The following is a 21,517-nucleotide window of genomic DNA, read 5'->3' as shown; positions in this document are numbered from 1 at the left end:
AAGGAGCCCAGAGGAGGGCGTGGGCACTTTTATAGGTATTATTCAGGGACCAAGAGAGGCTGTGGAGAGGGGGAACCCCCCACCCCCAATAAGCTTAATGCTGAAAGGGGATAAGGTCCACCCAAGGCAGGGAAGGAGTTGAAGCAAGAGTGTGAACAGAAGTGTGGAAGGAGGAAAGGGCGTGAGTAAAGCAGAGAGGGTGTAGTGTGGGGTAGAGCCCAGAGAAAGGGGCCTTATTTCAGAAGTTCCTATATGATGTGCCTCGGAGTAGTGGGGGAGCTGGGTCACTTGAAGGGGTATTTTTAAACAGTCCACCTAAACCCCACTCATGTTCCTGGCTGTGGTGTGTAAAATTACATTAGAATAATGTATATAGTAGAAATATGTACAGTTACCAATGCACAAGTGAGGGTAGGGAGAGCAGGTCGGGTAGAGGTCTCAGCAGTGGGGAGGGGGAGGGAGAGATTCAGGACATGCTCAGGAGATGGAAGCTGTAGAACTCGGCTGACATGAAGAACAAGGTGGAGCCAAGCGGAGACAGGATGACGTGGGCTCTGGGTGACAGTGCAGAGAGGTGAATGTTGTTGCAGGGGCAGGTTTGGGGAAGAAAATGATTGAGGTCAATTTTGGACAAAAGGTTATGTCTGCCAGTTCAGGGGTCTGGAAGCCTGAGCTGAAGACAGATTGGGGAGCTCAGGGCCTGGCTGGAACAGCGTGAGGGATTTGAGCACAGAGGCGAGGCTGTGCGGGCGTGATGGTGAGACTTACAGGCCTGCGCAGGAGGGGAAGCCGGCCAGGGCGACGACGGGCTGGAGTCCTCAAAGAGGAGAGGAGGCGCAGGAGGGCGGCTTGGAAACTGGTGCTGGAGAAAGACGGCTTAGGGACTCCTTCCAGACTCCTCAGAGACCGAAATGAGGACTGAAAAGGCTATTTTGGGTGTGAGAGTGAAGAGTTTATTGGAGGCCTTTCCCAGGGCAGGCTCTTCTGTGGAGGACTGGGGAGAAGTAAGCAGGATGTGTTTTGGGGGATTTTTTGTTTGTTTGTTTTTGGGGTTTTTTTTGGCCACGCTGCGCGGCTTGCAGGATCTTAGTTCCCTGACCAGGGATCGAACCCATGCCCCCTGCAGTGGAAGCGCAGAGTCCTAACCACTGGACCGCCAGGGAAGTCCCAGCAGGGCATATATTAAATGAGTAAATAAATTACACATTTTTTGTTACTCTACCAGGACCTTCCCTTTTTCAGTCATCTTGATGTCCTGGGGTCCCTGGGTAACTTAGCGAAGATGAGGAAATTCTGCCCTCTCAGATTTTACTGGTGTCCTGGTGCCGTCCCAGCAGCAAGGATCTGGCTCGGTCCGCTCTATTTCAGCATGTATTTTCAGTTTTCGTCAGATGCCTCCAAACAGTGAAGGACCCTTTTCTCCTGTTGCAGCAGTTTGCAGTCTTCCTCAAAACTTGGCCTCTCTCACCCCTCTGCAACCACAGCAGTCCCCTGCCTCTGACGGACAGTGGAGGTCTTGTCAGGGAAAACAGAAAGGCCAGCTCCCCATTACTAACTGTGCTCCCAGTTAGCTGTGGAGCTATTATTTTGTCTTCCTGTGAGCTGCTGGCCCGCATGGCCCTGAGTGGTTACCAGGTATGGCTGGGATTCCATCCACCCCGTCACTGTCACCTCGGGCATCACTCGACTTCCTCCTTGTGTCCATATCAGTAGGTTTTATGAATGTCCACATACCAAAATCAGAGACCTTTTGCTTTTCAGTGGGGGAAAGGTGGAGGAAAAGTGTTCTAAGATTTAATGGATGGACCTGTTGAATGAGTAAGGAAATTCAGGTGACAGAGGATCATAGCTGATGCTAGGAAACAAAGTGATAAGAACACTCAGCAAAGAGGGTTTGATTCCAGGCTCATTTCAGCAGGGAGCACAGAGTGGCTCCCCCGTTGGCAGGCGAGGGGCCCTCAGTAGTTTTGTCATTTAAAGCAGGGCCTCTTAAAAGATTTTTAAGGAAAAATTGTATTTTCTTACTAGCGAGAAAAGAAACATTTCCCTCCACCAATAGCAGCAAGGAACAGAGATTCCTCCCTTTGACCTTTTAAATGAAACAATGAAAAACATCGTCAAATATGGCATTGCTTTGAATTCAAAATTGTTATAATGCTGTGTGTAATAGAATTCCTCAGGGTAGTGTTTAAACTAGTTGACATACAAATTATCCAAGTCCTATTAAACCCCTTTACACAGCAGCAGTGCTCATAGACATATGAAATGACATATATATGAGGGTGCCCATTGCCACATTGTTTATAATGGCAGAAGATTGGAAACAAGCTAAATGTCCCTTGGTTTGGTCTGGTTAAATCTATTTTCTCCCTGTGAGTGTGTGCACGTGCTCGTGCACACACATAAGTAAATGGGATACTATACAGCTGTAAAAAATAATTAGGAACCCCTCCAGGTACTAATGTGGAAGATCACCAGGATAGACTTAGTGATTAAAAATGCAGTGCAGCACAGTATGCTGCCATTTGAATTATAAAAGGAGGGAAACAGAGAAGTGCGTGTGGCTGTTTATAGATTTGCTCACATACATGCAGGAAACCCTATAAGGATATATGATAAACAGATACCATTGCTTATCTGCCTGGGGAGAGAGTAGAAGCATGTGGGCACCTGAGGTAGGAGGCTTCTCACTGTGTGCCTTTTATGTTACTTGGTTTTTGGATCATGGGAACAAATTACCTATTGAAAAAAATTAAATAAATTAAAATTTAAAAATTTTATTCTCTACCCTTTATAGTAGGTAGAAGATTTTATTCTCTAGTAAGCAGTGGTTTGAGAAGGTCTTCAGTTGCTTTATCTGTAACAATTTTTGCATAAAATCCTCAAGGAGAGATTACTAAAGAAATTGTTCTGGATAATCTCAAAGACTCATGTTGTTTTTTTTCTTTTCTTTTGGAGACGTCCTTCATTTTGCAGTTTTCAGAGATCCAGGGAGAGGTAATTAATCCATTAGGTTTTTCCTAATGAGTGGAATACAAGTATTATCCTACTATCTAAAACATGCTTGCTTTTACCTTGAGAATAAGAATGCATTTTTAAATGTAGTTTTTATAAGACGACTAAATTTGACACTGTACTAAGTTTTTGGCTCTTACCCTTTGGTAAAAATAACTTTGGTAATCAGTATATACAGTTCCTCTCAAATATTCCTTGTTACCTGGGCTATGAAAATATCTGTCAGAAGAGACCAGGAACGAAGGCATCTGATGGAATGTAGAAGGCTCCGGAATGTGAAGAGTTGGAGTTAATTCATTAATTAAGCAAATGATACAGTAAATGTTTGAGAACTTGTAAGGTGTCCTTTTCTCAAGCATGGGATGGGGGAGAGAAGCAAAGAAGACAGCAAAAGTGCCTTGGGCCTTCCTTCAACGCCACAGAACTTTGCTCAGTGGGACCACCTTGGCTTCCTTGCATGAAAGTATTTAACGTACAGGGAAGTTGAGTCGGAAATATAATTTTAACATGGAATCGATGCTTAAAACGCTAGAAACTGTATTTTGAAAACATTGAAAATTATAATCACATTAGTTACATCTACCTTGCAAACTCATGCGGGCCTGTTTCTGGGTTCTCTGTTCCATTATCTATGTGTCTATCCCTCTTTCTTGATTATGAAATCAGAGTTACAGACCAGAGAATCTGATGTGCTGTGTCCTTCCCCACCTAATATCAGAACGTTCAGGTTTAGAAGCAGGGAGAGGCCACGGAGTTAACTTCAAGTCTGCCTTTCCCTACTAGTTTTCCGTTAATGTCATGGCAAAGATCAGTCAGTCGGGAGAAAAGTAACTCTAAAAGGTGTGTCCGGGAGGCAGGAGCAGAGAGTGTGATAGGATTAGGGCTCTTGGGGAGGTGAGAGCAAGTGGTGAGGTACTAAAACAGTGCCACACTTTGGCCTATAATACTTGGAATTCGGCCAGCCACGTTTTGCATGCCCTTATTTATTGACGCTCGCTACATATTAAAGTTGGAATTGTTTACTGAGCTCCACCAAGATGCAACTGATGAGCTAATTAATCTTAAAAAGATAAATTGAATTTTATTAACTACTCTTAACTTTTAATTTCACCTTATGGCCTAAAAGAAATCACTCTTGAAAAGCTTTTCAATCAAGAATATAAAATATTCCTAATTGCAGTGATGTTGTTATTTACTGTTACTGGCTATTTCATCATTATTGTAAGGTAGTTTTTGTATAGGTATAATGAAAACTTAGCAAACTTTTTGTGACCAGTCTACCAGATTAGACTCATATTTAGGTGCAGAATTAATTTCAGCAGATTATTTTTCCATTTAAATAAACAGTGGCTGTGCATTGAGATCTTTTGCAATCCAAGGAACTCTGTCAACAAAAAATACTGGTATTACTTAAAGACATTTTAAATGGAATTATGTATTTTTAAGTAAGTTAGTAAGATGTTTGTCAGCTTCTGATTGGGGTTTTTGATGCAATTAAAAGTAGCCAAAAGCCTAAATGAATATTCAGTTAACAAAACTGAATTGTGTGCTTTGGCTCCATCACCTTCCTGAAAACTGCAACTATGTAGTGTGGCACTAGTTAAGGCTGGTACCAAATATGAGTCACCTCTTCTTTAGCTGTATGAGAAGCCACCTTTGGACCTGGAATGTCACTGGTGCTTCTCTTTATTTACCTCTTTGTCACTTTCCTGATCAAAACCAGACCTCTTTACGGAATACCCAGAGCATTTGTGTCTGTCTGGAGAGCGGTAACAGGAAAACAGGAGGTGCCCAAGGGGGACCAGTCAGGTCCTCAAGTCAGCTGAGAGCGTGCTGTGTTTTTCCCTGTTGGGTTTTGCCTTTAAGCATAGTGTCCATCGACAGATGAATGGATAAAGAAGATGTGGCACATATATACAATGGAATATTACTCAGCCATAAAAAGAAACGAAATTGAGTTATTTGTAGTGAGGTGGATGGACCTAGAGTCTGTCATACAGGGTGAAATAAGTCAGAAAGAGAAAAACAAATACCGTATGCTAACACATATATATGGAATCTAAAAAAAAAAAAAAAAAAGGATTCTGAAGAACCTAGGGGCAGGACAGGAATAAAGATGCAGACATAGAGAATGGACTTGCGGACACGGGGAGGGGCAAGGGTAAGCTGGGACAACGTGAGAGAGTGGTATGGACTTATTTATACTACCAAATGTAAAATAGCTAGTGGGAAGCAGCTGCGTAGCACAGGGAGATCAGCTCCGTGCTTTGTGACCACCTAGAGGGCTTTCTCTAGTTGTGGCGAGTGGGGGCTACTCTTCATTGCGGTGCGCGGGCTTCTCATTTCGGTGGCTTCTCGTTGCGGAGCACGGGCTCTAGGCGCGGGGGCTTCAGTAGTTGTGGCTCGTGGGCTCAGTAGTTGTGGCTCGTGGGCTCTATAGTGCGGGCTCAGTAGTTGTGGCACACGGGCTTAGTTGCTCCACGGCATGTGGGATCTTCCCGGACCAGGGCTCGAACCCGTGTCCCCTGCATTGGCAGACAGATTCTTAACCACTGCGCCACCAGGGATGTCCCATTGTGGCTGATTCTGAAGGTTGATAGACATGAAAAATGTCAGAAACATCACAGATTGATCTTTCCAGATTTCAGTAGTGGAGCATAGATTACTGTGGTAGAAGTTTAAAAAAAAAATGCCATACTCTTTGACTTTGAGAGCTGAGCTCATAAGAAAGCAGAAAGGTCCAGTGTCTGGCCAAGTCCTTTTTATTCACTGTCCTGAGTTGATCTCCCTCTGAAGTACCTTTAACTGGGATGCTTCCTTTTTTCTTCCCCAACATTTCAGTAAAGGGAGAATAACCCTGGACCAGCCAGGCATGTGAAATGTATTGGAGAGACACTAATTGCCTTGTCCCTGGGTGGCAGTGTGTGTTGCTAGACCCCGGACCACAGATGCCACTCCTGGCAAGAGAATGGATATGTACAGCCAGAGAGAAAGAATATAGTGAATGATTTCAGTGGAGTGTTTCTCCAGAGATCTGCAGGTGTCAGAAAGAGGAGGGAGGAGTGTTGTACCCAGTTTATCATCCAAATTTGTTGTTCCCTTGGAAGCAGAGCCTGTTCTGTCCCAGAGCGATTTGAGACACTCTGTGTCCCCGTCTCTGGTTGGCGAGACTGTGAGATTCCTCAAGGTTAAGATGGCGGTTAAGGGAGATGGATGAAATGTGTCTCCGTTTTTCATTCTCTGATGGGGCTAACAATATGGCTAAGGCTCTGTGTAAGTACTGTGTGCATCCTTTCAAATGTTTTCACTTGAGATATTCGAATATATGAGACAGTAAGAGTTATTGCCTCCATTCAGATTTGGGAGTAGCATTGTGTGTGGGAGTTCCAGCTGGTAAAAAGTACCCAGGAAGCTAGCAGAGCCCTGAGTGTGCCTTGGGGAAGAGGTGACATCTACATTATTTGTCACTGGACCACACCAAGTGGCTGAGGTGCTGTCTCCAAATCAGCTGCTTAGTTTTCCTAAGGGACAGAGTCCCACTATGTCAGCTGCCCAACAAGGAAGAAAAATGTAAAGTATGAAAACAGATTTATTCTGAAATTAAGTATGTTGTCTTCAGAACAACCTTGCATGAGCTTAAACCCTGTAAAGAAAGCGTGAGACTTTTCTTCCTCTGAGCAGCTCAGTAGAGTGTTGACTTCATTGTCCCGTCACCTGGTGGTGATGTCCCAGAGTACACAAAGCTGCAGCTTCCCAGACAGGTAATTAAATTTAAATGCAAAAAACGTTAATGAAACATTAAAGTATGTAAATCAGTGTGTGATTCATAGTAACACAAATGCTCCTACAGTGACATGTTCATAGTTCATTTCCCTCATCATCTCTTCATGTCTCTTTTGCTTCCTAGCTTCCTACTGTTGAGCATCATACCACTTGTTAAAATATCAAGTGCTGAGAGAGTTCCTAGGGAAAATGGCCTTCTGTAAGATAAACAGGATCCAGATCACTTAGGGCTTATCGATTTTATGATCAGTACTTAGGTTGCTGCTAAAAGCAGATAGATTTCCAGTACATGTTGGCAACCTAAGAGGGCTTTCTTCCCCCATCCACCTTCAGGAGCAGCAAAGAACTTACTTTGCAGGCGATTACTAATGAGGACTCAAGTTGATCATCAGGGTCACTCATCTGTATAAACTAATATACAGTATAACTAGTATAAAATACCATTTTTTGCACTCTGGTGAAAAAGAAGTCAGAGTGATTATCAGAGGACCAAAAGAGAACGTACAGCATTTAAAAGAGTTGTGTCTCATCTTCATTACTGGTTTTTATACTGGTAGCATGGGTTGGCGTTTATTTCTTTACTGGATGGGACTGATGTTCAAAGTGTTTTGGTGCTATCACCATTTTTATGGCTCAAGTTCTAGACAGGTAAACTAATCCATCACCTGATGGGCGCATTGTTCTTGTATTATGCAGTGAAATCTCTTTAATGGGAATTTACAAGACAAGTTGAAAGCACAGTCAGACTTGTTAATTCAGAGACTACCCTTATTGGCAACTTGTGACTACTTGGTTTAGGCTTAACTGGAACTGATCTTTAATATCTGTTAAAAAAAAATGAGAGGTTTGGTGATATGCTGTTCTAGAGTTTTTACTTTCATGAATGGTATGTGGCGGAGGAGAAGATGCCTGACTGTATTAGGGTTGTTCCTAGGTTTCAGTCGAGAATCTGAAGTGAAAGAGGGTATCTTGAGGCACAAGAGCAGAGAGGGCCTAAGGAGCAGAGCGGAAGGGAGGATTTCAAAAGGAATGTCTTACTAAATCCCTGTTTTGTGAGAAGCAGCATGATATAGGGGAAAGAATATTAGGAGGCTGTAAATTGTAGTAAGCAGTAAACCAAGGTTTAGTTCATGTGATTTTGTCAATGACATTGCATCATCTCACAGATTGACCAAGTCCTCAAGTCTAGGAGACGCAAAGAAGGTAAGTCTCTACCTTCAAGAGCTGCTGTGAGGGAGGAAGGTGCACCGTCGCTGGCACAGGTCTTTGCGTTGGCAGACATGACCACCTTGCCCCGTCCCTAGCCCAGTGGGAAATGAACACCAGTGTTCACAGGTGTGCAGTGGAGCGACTGCAGGTACAGGAAAACCACCGACAGCATGAGAAATTGCTATTGCTGTACTATACTGTCAACCTCTTGAATTTTGACACCTAAAATTTTTAATAAAATAGAAATGCTTTTTTAAAAAAAACAAAACTTCAGACTATCTTTATCCTAGAAGTTCATTCTGCATTTGGCTTCAGTCCTGCCTTAGGCAAATGTTTAGCCATTTGGACAAAATGGGCAGAAAATATGAACAAACATTTCTCCAATATACAAATATATGAGTGGCCAATAAGCACATGAAAAGATGCTCAACATCACTAATCATAGGGGATACCCAAATGTGAGGTGGTATTATTAGGGCGATCAATTCTATAAGGAAGAGGAAAAGTACAAGAGGAAGAGTACTTAAGTAATAAGATTTATCATGTCTTATAACAAGAATAAAGCTTTAGTAATGTGTAACAGATTTCTCTTCAGTATCTTTAGATTTTTTTGTTAATTGATATGAATCAAAATTCCCGATTTTGTCCTTAATAGGGCCGGTGGGAAAGTCAACAGGATGTATCGCAGACTGCCGTTTCTAGAGCAATCACTCCGGCTGCACCATCTCCCCCTGGTTGTCCCCAAAATAACCATTCTCCTGATCCAGGTAAGTTATATTTTCATTTTTCAATCACTGTCATGAAATTTGAGCATCTTTCAGAAGTAGTTTAAATCAGGATTTCCTACCAGGTAACCACTGTCCTACTAGTTAATGCCTGTCTGAATTTTTCCCCTCCTTATCATAACATGTTGAGTCACATTGTTTTGAATGTTGAATCTTGCATTCCTGTGAGAAATACCACTTGATCATGATGTGTTGTCCTTTATATTTGTTTGATTCTGTTTGCTAATATTTTGTTTAGAGTTTTTGTGCATATGTTCTATGATGAATATATGTACCTTTTTCATAACATTGTCTTTGTTAGGTTTTGGTATCATGATTACATTGGTTTCATAAAGTGACTTGAGAAAAATTTCCTCATCTTTTTTTCCTGAGTTTATGTGAACTTGGTATTACTAATTCCTTAAATGTTTGACAAGATTCACCAGTGACACTCTCTGGGCCTGGAATTTTCTCTATGGGAAGATTTTAGATTATGACTTCAATTTCTTTATTATAAAGTTAACTTTTTATATTTCTTTATAAGTTTTCATAAATTATGTTTTTTAGGGAAATTTCTATTTCACCAAAATTATTAAATTTATTTCCATAAATGTTACAGTGTTCCTTTATTGATCTTTTAATGTTTATAGGATCTGTTGTTATGTTCATTCTTTTTATTCTAAATAGATAATTTTTGTTTTCTTTCTGTTTTTTGAGACTGGTTTGTCAGTTTTCTTTAGTCTTCCCACAGAGCCAAATTTGGTTTTATTTTCTGTTTCATTGATTGTTATTTCTTTCTGCATTTCACAAAATTTGGCACGATGTTTTTTTTTTATCATTCTGTTTCCAGATATTCTAATTTCTCTCTGATTTATTCTTCGACCCCTGGGTTATTGGGTAGCATATTAATTCATTTTCATATATCTTGGGGGTGTATTATTATTATTGATTTCTTATTTAATTTCATTATGAGCAGAGAACAGGCTCTTCAAAATTTCAATCTTTTTAAATGTTTTGAGACTATTCTATCTTAGTGAACATTCTGTGTGTATTTGAAAAGGTCTGTTCTGTTTTGGGCACAGTGTTCTGTATATATCAATTAGGTCAAGGTGGTTAACCTTGTTCAAACCTGCTGTATCTTTACTGATTTTTTTCCCCTCATATTTGTTCTGTCGGTTGTTGAGAGAAGGTGTTGAATCTCTAAATAATGATTGTGAAATTGTCTATTTTTACCTTTAATTATAACAGTTTTTGCATGATTCATTTAGAAACTCTGTTACTGGGTATAACACATTGGGATTGTTATTTTTTGCTGACATAGTGATGTTTCTTATTATGAAATGTCCCTTTATCTCTCTGGTAATACTCTTACTTTGAAATCTGTCTTGCTTGGTATTAGTATAGCCACACCAACTTTCTTTTGCATATTGCTTGCATGCTGTATCTTTGCCTCAGTCTTTAAAATTTTAGCCTATATTTATCTTTAAGAGTGATTATCTTATAGACAGCATATTTAGGTTTAGTGTTTTTTGTTTTTTTTTAATCTAGTCTGACAATTTCTGCCTTTTAATTGGCATGTTTAGTTCTTTTACATCTAATATTATTATTGTTATGTCTGCCATGTTGCTGTTGGTTTCTGTTTGGCCTATTTATTTATTTTTTCCTCTGTAATCTTTTTTGTTTTCTTTTGGTTTAATTGAAAAATATTTTGCAGTATTTTATTTTTTCTTTGGCTTTTTAGTATACCTGTATTTATTTATTAATGTCTTTGTTAAAGGATTCTAGTAGGTATCTTTAATTTTACCACAGTCTACTTAGAATTAATAATTACCACTTCCCACTGCACAAATATAAGAATCTTGCAACAGTGTAATTCCATTTACCTGTTCCCCCACCCCTCTTATTTTGTATTATTGTTGTATCTTTTGCTTTTATAGGTGTTGTGAACCCATTTTACAGTGGTTGTTTTTTTTTTTTTTTTTTGCTTTAAAACAGCTATTTGTCTTTTAAGGAAATTAAGAAACTATAGATAATCTTTTATATTTTCCTTCATATTTATTATTTCTGTCACTATCTACTCCTTCCTGAAGATCATATATTCATCTGATATTATTTCTCTTTAGCCTGAAGAATATCCTGTATTATTTCTTATTGTGCAGTTTTCCTTGAGAAGAAGGGTCTCCCCTTTTGAGAATATCTTTATTTCACTTTTTTCTTCAAAGGATATTTTCACTAGATAGAGAATTCTGAGTTGATAGCTTGTTTTCTTTTAGCTCTTCAAAGACACTGCATTATCTTTTACACTTCTTTTCTGATGAGAATTCAGCCATCATTTGTGTCACTTTCCCACTACATGTAGTATATCTTTGTGTATGTTGTTTGCTTTCCAATTTTTCTCTTTATTTTTCTTCTTAGCAAGTTGGGCAGTGATGTGCTTAGATATAGGTTTTTTTTTAAATTTTATTTATTTATTTATTTATGGCTGTGTTGGGTCTTCGTTTCTGTGTGAGGGCTTTCTCTAGTTGCGGCAAGTGGGGGCCACTCTTCATCGCGGTGCGCAGGCCTCTCACTATCGTGGCCTCTCCCGTTGCGGAGCACAGGCTCCAGACGCGCAGGCTCAGCAATTGTGGCTCACGGGCTTAGTCGCTCCGCGGCATGTGGGATCTTCCCAGACCAGGGCTCGAACCCGTGTCCCCTGCATTGGCAGGCAGATTCTCAACCACTATGCCACCAGGGAAGCCCAGGTATAGTTTTCTTAGTGTTTATCTTGCTTGGGTTTCACCGATGTTCTTGGGTCTATACATTGAGATTTTTCCAACAATTTTGGGAAATGTTCAGCTATTAGTTAATTACATTTTTCCCCTGCCCTTTTCTCTCTACTCCTGCTGAGAATCTAATTGCACACCTGTTATATTGCTTAATATTTCCCTATGGGTCACAGAAGCTCTATTCTATTTTGATTTTAATTTTTCATCTTTTTATCTTATTCTTGTTTCTTCTGATTGGATAATTTCTACTGCCATTTCTAGTCTTTTGTTAAGCACATCCAAGAATTTTTAAATTTCAGTTATTCTTTTTAGTTCTAGAATATCTTTTTGCTTCTTTTTTTAATAGTTTTAATTTCTCTGCTGATATTTCTTTCCTACCTGTATATTTGTTAAGACCATATCCTTTTTTACATCCTTGGACCTGTGTATAAAAACTGCTTTTAAACTTCTTACCTGCTAACTCCAGCATCATGACCAATCTCCTGGTCTTTTTCTGACTGCTTTTTTCTAGACTATGGGTCATATTTAATGAGTTTTGACAAATTTATTTACTCGTGTAACTTATACCCCAGTCGAGCTGTAGAAGATTTATATGACAGCGGTTACTCCCCACACTCCATCAGTGTTCTGATTTCAGATTAGTTTTGCCTGTTCTATGGTTTCATTTAAATGGAATCATATAGTATGTGCTCTTTTTGTGTTGGGCTTCTTTTGCTCAGCCTATCTGTTCAAGTCATCCATACCATTGCATGTATCAGTAATTTATTCTTTTTTGTTGCTGAGAGATATTTCACTATCTCAGTGGAATTTTATCAGTTTTTAACCAGTTCTCCTGTTTATGGACATTTGGTTGATTTCCATTTTTTTGGCTACTGTGACTAAAGCTTGTTCTTGTATAGGTCTTTTTGTAACAGTTCTGTTGAGTAAATACCTAGGGTGAAATTACTTGGTCATAGACTACTACCTTGTTTTAAAATTCTGTAAATTAAAGAAAAAAATTCTAATCAGTGTTTACTTGATCTACATATTTACCACTTTGCTCCGCTCATCATTGCTTCCTGCTCCTCATTCCACGCTTCTGAGTTTAGTTTCTTTTTCAGTGGCTATATATCCATCATTAGTGCTTTTAGCAATCATCTTTCTTTTAGTGACAGACTGTTTCTTTTGTATGTTAAAGTTTTTATTTTGCTCTCACTTTGAAGAATCCTTTTACTGTGGAAAATATCAGACATACAAAGTAGAAAGAGCATCATGATGTGCCCTCGAGTGCCCCATGCTGATTTCAGAACGATCAGTGCATCACCAGGCTTACTTATCTGTGCTCCCACTACGTCCCCACACCCTCTCAGAATGACTTTGAAGCAAATCTCAGATATTATCTCATCTGTAAATATTTGTACATGTATTTCTAAAGTAATACCCACAGTAACATTTCATTCCTAAGAAAAATGAAAAATAATTCCAAAATATCATTAAACATCTAGTCAGTGTTGAGATTTCCCCAATTGGATGAAGAATATCTCGTAGTTATTTTGAATGAAAATCCAAGTAAGGTTCACACATTGTGATTAGTTGATACATGTCTTAAGTCTGTTTAGTCTATATGCTCCTCTTCATCTTTTTTCCCTGTTGCATTGTATTTGTTGAAGAGACCAGGTTTTGTACATAGACGCTGTACATTTTTATTTTTACTGGTGACATCCTCACCAGGTTATTTAAACATGATTCTCTGTCCCGTGTATTTCCTGTAAATTGGTGGTTAGATCTACAGCCTCGGTCAGATTCAGGCTAATTTGAGGGAGGGACGGAAGGTAGGGTAAATGAATGGGTAGTTTTATGTACTTCCCTTAGGAGACACATCATGTCTGATTATCTCTCTTTCTGTGATAGATGCAGCCTTTAGCTGATTATTGGCTAGATATTTATTTAATTAGAGGTCATCCTCACTCTAGAATGTTAGTTTAACTGCATGTAAAACTTTAGATTATTCCTAATTTTTTTTCTTAGCATTTAGATGATTATATCTTCTAGCTCTTTATTCATCTTAAACTTTTTGTTTGTCTCCTCTTTTTTCTTTTTCTTTTTTTTTTTTTTTTGGTGGCCATGCCGTGAGGCTTGCAGGATCCTAGTTCCCTGACCAGGGATTGAACCCGGGGCCCTTAGCAGTGAAAGCATGGAGTCCTAACCACTGGACCTCCAGGGAATTCCCTTGTCTCCTCTTTTTTGTTTCTCTCATCCCTATTTTTGCTTTTGACATATCTCTTGGCAAATAGCTTTCTCTTTGCTGTATTTTTTTAATGATTGAGCTCATGATTACAAAATATCCTTCTGTAACTTTTCATAGTTTACTTAGAGTTAATAGTCCTTTATGGAAAAGGTAAAACCTTAACCATGCAGGTCCGTGCACCATCTGTATTGCCAATGAACTTGCATCGTCTTGGTCCAGCGTGGAGTAGAGGTGGGGGATGGTCATGTGCTTCTCTTCAGGCAGCCTCATATACAGATGCCTCAAGTTGACTGGCTTCTTCTTTTTAAAGTGTTAATTAGGGTACAATTTTTAAGTCACATATGACTTGGATTAGTTTTTCTTGAAAACTTAGTTTTATTCACTAAGGATAAAGAATTATAAAGAATAAAGCGTTAGTAAGTCTCCTAATATCATAGGCGTTATCTGCACGTCTGACCCCAGCCTTTGGTAATTAAGAGCAGGTAAGAACCAGGTTGGTTCAGGGCACTTGTCCCTCTCTTGTGAAAACAACTCAAACACCACTGTCTTCCTGAAAGGTCAGTTTCATCATCTTCATTCAGTAAACAGCATGAAAAATTAAAGTTGAATAAGATATGGTCCCTGACTTTAAAGAGGTTAAAGTCTGGATGGAGAGCTATTCGAGTGTGTCATTGGCTATGTGATTTAAAAATGAAAAGCCCCATTTTATTCTAGGGCAGAAGTTACTGGGTTGGCCAAAAGGTTCATTTGGTTTTTTTTCTGTAAGGTGGCTGTAGTAGCAGTTAGTTGTCTTTAACTTCATTCGAAACAATTTTGTTAGATTGTATTGTGACAGCTGTCATATCAGCGTGCATTTAAAAAAAGACTTATCAAAATTGGTGAGTTTTTGTGTAGCCATTTTAATACTGAAGATGGAAGAAAAAAAGCAACATTTTCGGCATATTATGCTTTATTATTTCAAGAAAGGTAAAAACGCAACTGAAACGCAAAAACAGATTTGGGCAGTGTATGGAGAAGGTGCTGTGACTGATCGAACATGTCAAAAGTGGTTTGCGAGGATTCGTGTTGGCGAATCCTTGCTGGACGATGCTCTGTGGTCGGGTAGACCAGTTGAAGTTGACAGCGATCAAATCGAGACATTAATTGAGAACAATCAGTGTTATACCATGCGGAAGATAGCCGACATACTCAAAATATCCAAATCAAGGTTGAAAGTCATTCGCATCAGCTTGGTTATGTTAATCGCTTTGATGTTTGGGTTCCACGTAAGTTAAGCGGGAAAAAAACCCTTCTTGACTATATTTCCACATGTGATTCTCTACTTAAAAGTAGTGAAAACGTTCTGTTTTTAAAACAAATTGTGACAGGTGAAGAGAAGTGGGTACTGTACAATAATGTGGCACGGAAGAGATTGTGGGGCAAGTGAAATAAACCACCGCCAAACACACCAAAGGCTGGTTTTCATCCAAAGGAGGTGATGTTGTGTATATGGTGGGATTGGAAGGGAGTCCTCTATTATGAGCTCCTTCCAGAAAACCAAACGATTAATTCTAACAAATACTGCTCCCAGTTAGACCAACTGAAAGCAGCACTCGATGAAAAGCATCAGAATTAATCAACAGTAAATGCAAAATCTTCCTTCAGGATAACGCAAAACTGCATGTTTCTCTGATGACCAGGCAAAAACTGTTACAGCTTGGCTGGGAAGTTCTGATTCATTTGCTGTATTCACCAGATGTTGCACCTTTGGATTTCCATTTATTTCGGTCTTTACAAAATTCTCTTAATGGAAAAAATTTCAGTTCCCTGGAAGAATGTAAAAGGCATCTTGAACAGTTCTTTGCTTAAAAAGATAAAAAGTTTTGGGGGCTTCCCTGGTGGCGCAGTGGTTAAGAATCCGCCTGCCAATGCAGCGGACACGGGTTCGAGCCCTGGTCCAGGAAGATCCCACATGCCGCGGAGCAACTAAGCCCGTGTGCTACAACTACTGATCCTGCGCTGTAGAGCCTGTGAGCCACAACTACTGAAGCCCGTGCGCCTAGAGACCGTGCTCTGCAACAAGAGAAGCCACCGCAATGAGAAGCCTGCGCACAGCAACGAAGAGTAGCCTCTGCTCTCTGCAACTAGAGAAAAGCCCACGCCTAGCAACGAAGACCCAACGCAGCCAAAAATAAATTTAAAAAAAAGTTTTGGGAAGATGGAATTATGAAGTTGCCTGAAAAATGGCAGAAGGTAGGGGAACAAAAGTGTGAATGCATTGTTCGATAAAGTTCTTGGTGAAAATGAAAAATGTGTCTTTTATTTTTACTTAAAAACCGAAGGCACTTTTTGGCCAACCCTGTAGTACTTGACCAGTTATGACAAGGCCCGGGGTTGGATTACCCTTCGGATTTAATAGGAACGATGGACATTAGAGCATTTTAGAAGTACTCCAATTGCTGCTACTTAATTGGAAAAGGAAACACCATTGGGTTTGAGGGTAACTATAATAAGAGCATGTTTTTTAATATTAATTTTTTTAAGGATACGTTTTTTGATTTATATTGTTAGATTTGCTTACAAAGCGTATGTGGCCAATTTACAGTAAGGAAGATGTCTCTGTAATTGTTTTTGCCTTATCTCTTTTCCTTTCAATATTTTTTTGGCAGGACTCAGTAACCTAGCAGCCTCCTACTTGAGTCCAGTGAGATCCTTCGTGCCGCAGATGCCGAAGCTGCTGAAGTCTCTCTTCCCCGTCCGCGACGAGAAGAGGGGCAAGCAGCCATCTCCCCTCACACATCAGGTAAAAGAGTCACGAAAGCAGCAGTGCACGCGCTCCTAATAGGCGGCTGGCGCAGTGATGCTCTGCGCCGCGCTGAAGCCGGAAGGAGAGGGCGGCAGCACCGGGGGCGTCAGCGCTGGGCTTCCAGACCTGGTAAAAGCTCTGATAATTTCTCTTCCACTCTCGTCGGAGGCAACAGAGCTGTTTGAACGCATTGACGCTCTCAGTCCTTTTTGCTTTTAAAAAATGCCATGTACGCTACTAATGTGATTTATGGTCATATCACTTAGAGCAACAGTAGTGAAATTTATGAAGTGCACTTAGTGTTGTTTGCGTATTGCCAAACAGAAAATGTAATTCTATTTTTAATTCTTGATTTCGTTTCTTATTTCACACAGTTTTACATCATTTCTGTCCTTGCTGCTCAACCTCTTTTTTCCTCTACTGTGGTTTACCTGTTCTTTCACTGAAATATTAAAAGTGATCACTTGTCTTATTTCCCCTTTTTATTAAAACTCTCTACCCGGCCTCAGAAGAAGTTTTAGAGAAGATGTTAAAGGGTTTTCCAAATAATCAGGAAGCTGCTCTTGTGTGATGGTGCATGGGAAGCCCGTTGGAAATGCAATTTTTAGCCTCATATAGGTGTGAATTCAGCAGAAAATGATAAATGAGGATTTATTTATACTCATTCAAAAACACATACAGTGCAAGTTCAGTTGTTGAAATAGGTCTTTTGACATCAGCTTCTCCACATTCACTTAAACATTCAAGTTGCAGAAATGTAGGTGAGTCCTTGCCTGAGACCTTAACTATTTAAAAGACTTTTCTAAGTTTATGAGTGCATATTCAAGGGGGATGGTATTAGTTTTGTAAGGTTGCTGTGCAGATACATAGTTTTTTCAATCTAGGATTATATGAGCATATATATCAGCATAGATGCACACATATTGTATGAAAAAAATTAAACATCGAGATTTTTGGAAATGTTTAAATTTAACCGGGCACTAACGGGTGCTTGACAGTTATCAAAATGAATCTGAGATGGCGAGAGCTTAAAAGAAATAGCAAGTCTAATGTTTGGTGGGGGTGAGGGTAGGCAAAAAAGATTTTGCCAAGGGTTCGTTATAGCATACGTTATTCTGTGCTAAACTGCTACATCGTTGTTTCACAAAGTATGATTCATTTACTGTTTGTGCCAGAATTTCCATGGTAGCTTTTTAAAAAGGTAACTTTAAAAAAAATACAGCCCGACCTTAAAAAAGTATAACTCATACCTCACCTTGGGGCATCTAATAATCTGCATTTATAAGCACCCAAGGTGATTCTTATTCACATTAAAGTTTTTTTTTGTTTTTTATAAATTTATTTATTTATTTATTTATGGCTGTGTTGGGTCTTCGTTTCTGTGCTAGGGCTTTCTCCAGTTGCGGCGAGTGGGGGCCACTCTTCATCGCGGTGCGCGGGCCTCTCACTGTTGCGGCCTCTCCTGTTGCGGAGCACAGGCTCCAGACGCGCAGGCTCAGTAGTTGTGGCTCACGGGCTTAGTTGCTCCGCGGCATGTGGGATCCTCCCAGACCAGGGCTCAAACCCGTGTCCCCTGCATTGGCAGGCGGATTCTTAACCGCTGCGCCACCAGGGAAGCCCTAAATTTTGATATCCACTGTTTTTCAATTGCTGTTTGGTGAAGACAGAGTTACGTAAGTTAAAGGAAATTGGAATGGTATTAGAAGTCATTGAATCAGACTACCATTGTTACAATTATAAGCTACTTTAAGCTTTTGACGTAGCAAGTCAAATCACCTGCTACCATAAGTTCTTTTACTATTTTCCCAGTGAGTGATTGATTCCTCTGGATATGAGAGGAACAGCAGTGGTTTAGAAAGAAATCTAGTGATTGGTGGATAATTGCAATTTGTAATGTCAAGTTTAAGCGAGGTAATCTTGAAATATTTTGAAGATATCTTAAGTAATATTTGTTCATTCAGTTTACTTTTTTTGAGCATATATGAACAAAGATGTTACAAAAAAGCGGCCCCAAATGCTGCATAGTTCATAAATAAATGAGAATGTCAATACAAAAGTGGCCTTAACAAAGACGCTCAGTGGTGGAGCTGAACTGTTCCATTTGGTTGGTGAAATCCCCACTCCCTTGAAGGACCGTTTCTCAAGGTCACCAGAGCTCCATCTTGCCTGCACTTCTCAGTCCTCATCTGACTTGACAATCGTGCAGGAAACATTTTTGTCTCTGGGCTTTAGTGCTGAGCTCTTTGCCTGGCTTCCCTTCTGTTGTCTGCTCAGTCTTTCTCAGTTACCTTTTCTGGGACCCTTTATTCCATCAAGCCGCTGATACTCAGGTGTTCCAGAGCTCCCTCCCAGGTAACCTCATCCAGCTCTGTGGCTTTTAACTCTTTATGCATTGACGATGCTCACATTTCTATCTCCAGCCCAGGCTTTGCCCCTGAGCTCTGGTCTCGTGGAGCTAACCACCTGTTCAGCTTTTCCACTTACAAATCCATTAGACATTCACATTTTACAAGTTCAAAGCATTACTCCTGGTTTTAGCTCCCAAGTCCATCTACTCTCAGCACACAAAATACTTACAAAATACATGCCCATCTCAGCGTGTATAGCACAAATGTCCACCTAGTTGCTTCACCTCATAAATAGTCCATCAGTAAAATTTTGTGTGTACCACTTTCAATCCGGTGACTTCTCACCATCTCCATTTCTCATCACTCATCCATGCCATCGTCTCTTGCCTTGACTATGCAGCAGCCTATCAATTGGTCTAGCTGACACTTTTTGCCTCACAAAGTCTTGTCATTCACAGAGAAGCCAGAGTGAGCTCCCAAGGCCTTACATGAGTTCATGGCTTGAAACCTTCCACTGCTTCTATTTGAATAAAACCTATTCCTTACTGTGGTTTACAGTGTCCTATGTGATCTAGCCCCCTGACTTTTAATCTTTATTCCCTTTATTTTATTTTATTTTTATCTATTTATTTTTTATTTATTTATTTTTGGCTGTGTTGGGTCTTTGTTGCTGTGCGCAGGCTTTCTCTAGTTGCGGTGACCGGGAGCTACTCTTCGTTGCGGTGCGCGGGCTTCTCATTGCGGTGGCTTCTCTTGTTGCAGAGCATGGGCTCTAGGTGCGCAGGCTTCAGTAGTTGTGGCACGTGGGCTTCAGTAGTTGTGGCGAACGGGCTCTAGAGCACAGGCTTAGTAGTTGTGGCGAACGGGCTTAGTTGCTCCACGACATGTGGGATCTTCCTGGACCAGGGCTCGAACCCATGTCCCCTGCATTGGCAGGTGGATTCTTAACCACTGCACCACCAGGGAAGTCCCTATTCCCTTCATTTTACTCTTTGTTCACCATGCTAAGCCATATTGGCCTTTTTGTTGTTGTTGTTTGTCGCATGAACCATGAAGCTCCTTTTGGTCTCAAGAGTTTTTGCACTTGCTTTTCCTTCTACTTGGACTGCTCTCTCCCAAAGTCTTTGCATGGCTACTAGGTCTCTAGTAGACTGCTCTGCTACTATCATGGTCAAGAAAGACCACTCAAAGCAAATATGTCTGAGTTTAGAGTGGCCTGAACCAACCAAACTAAAACAGCAGCCTCTACCATACGTATTGCAGTGTATTCCCATATTTAATCTTTTCATTGGGAGTTATTGTTATGTTTATATGCTTATTGGTTATCTCCACTCTAGAATGTAATTCTTCGGGGCAGGGGCATAGTCAATGGAAAATATATGTTGGTTGACCATTGGCATTTGTACAGCTTGTAATATTAGATAGTTTGAACATACCAAGTGTCATCGAGTGGTGTAAAGGACTGTGGTTATAGTTCAGAGGTGAGAGAATCACATCTGAGTGGGGATTTGAGATATCGGGCATATTTATGAAGTTTCTTTCCTAGATTAATGCAAGTTCCACTAAAGAACTGTTCTTAAAGGAGGGAAAAGCTTGAGCTTATCATTTTGGACTTAGTTGATCAAAGATGCTTGTGTTCTCATTTTTACTATCTCTGCTAAAGCTTTAAGAGAAGTAAATTATAATTTAAAATGACAGTATCAATATAGAGGTTTCCCTTACTAGGACCACTTTAAATATGCTTTAAATTGCTATCACCCAGATGATGTTTCATCCTTGGAATTAGGGCACTTTAGCGTCCATGGAATTTCAAAATAACAGCAACAAGAGCAATGCTATATTGGCTAGATTTGTTTTAGTGTTTCCCAATTTTTTATAGTAATCTTCACTCTAATGGCATCCTATTCACTTGGAAATCAGATTTGATACCTGAAAGTTGAGGTTCTTACTTTTTTCCCTCCTTGTGGAACCTCCGAGTCCTCCAGGAAGAAGGTTGGTTTATTTCTACCCAGTCTTTGCCTCTGCTTTTTTCTGCTGTTGCCCAGGAGTTAAAGGTTCTGTGCTCCTTTAGGCTTTCTCCAGACCTAATAGCTGAAGATTAGTCAACTGTATCTCTTATAATAAACGCCTCATCATTCTTCCGTTGTCTTGCCAGGGTTTTGCTTACAGTGGGGAGCCCAGAAGTGATACTGTAACCCCTATGCTTGAAAATAGTGCAGCTGTCACTGTCCTCTTTGGAATAATGTACTTCTACCAAAGTGGCATATGATTGCACTTTTTTTAAAGGCGAGTATTTCTAGTTCATTGTGGTCTGGTCAGTTAACGTTCCCCTTTTTTGTTTGCTTGTTTATTTGCTTACACTCTTGTCAATGCACTTCTCTTTTTATTATTATGTTGTTTAGTTGAAGTATAAGAATACTTAAATAAGGATCTTTAGATTCATTTAGAAAATTTTTCATCTTGATTTTGTTTCAACATTCCTAGGATAGCAAGATATTTTTTGAATAATTATTTAAAAAATACTTCTGTCCTAACTATCATCTGCAAACTTTGAAGGGCACAGTCTGCATTTGAGTCACAAACAAAATATGGAACATTAGGGCGTGAGAGAGAACTCT

General features: G+C 40.0%; 1 protein-coding gene and 1 long non-coding RNA gene across 5 annotated transcripts in view; one reads left to right on the top strand and one right to left on the bottom strand.

Moving 5' to 3' along the window:
* The window catches only part of KIF13B (kinesin family member 13B), a 193,261-nt gene that overhangs the window by 147,695 nt on the left and 24,049 nt on the right, over positions 1–21,517 (top strand). For all 4 annotated transcript variants that reach the window (XM_082468815.1, XM_082468814.1, XM_082468813.1 and 1 more), the window contains 2 exons: positions 8,663–8,774; positions 16,415–16,548. In XM_082468815.1, the coding sequence (XP_082324941.1) occupies positions 8,663–8,774; positions 16,415–16,548 (246 nt within the window). The remainder of the gene's footprint in view (positions 1–8,662; positions 8,775–16,414; positions 16,549–21,517) is intronic.
* The window catches only part of LOC309664101, a 29,569-nt gene continuing 10,059 nt past the window's right edge, over positions 2,008–21,517 (bottom strand). Inside the window, exon 2 of the long non-coding RNA XR_014265607.1 lies at positions 2,008–2,739. This is a non-coding gene — a long non-coding RNA (uncharacterized lncRNA). The remainder of the gene's footprint in view (positions 2,740–21,517) is intronic.

The sequence above is a fragment of the Balaenoptera physalus genome (genome assembly GCF_965194825.1).
Source record: "Balaenoptera physalus genome assembly, chromosome: 7".
Lineage (NCBI taxonomy): Eukaryota > Metazoa > Chordata > Mammalia > Artiodactyla > Balaenopteridae > Balaenoptera > Balaenoptera physalus.
This window is presented reverse-complemented; position numbering and strand designations above follow the sequence as displayed.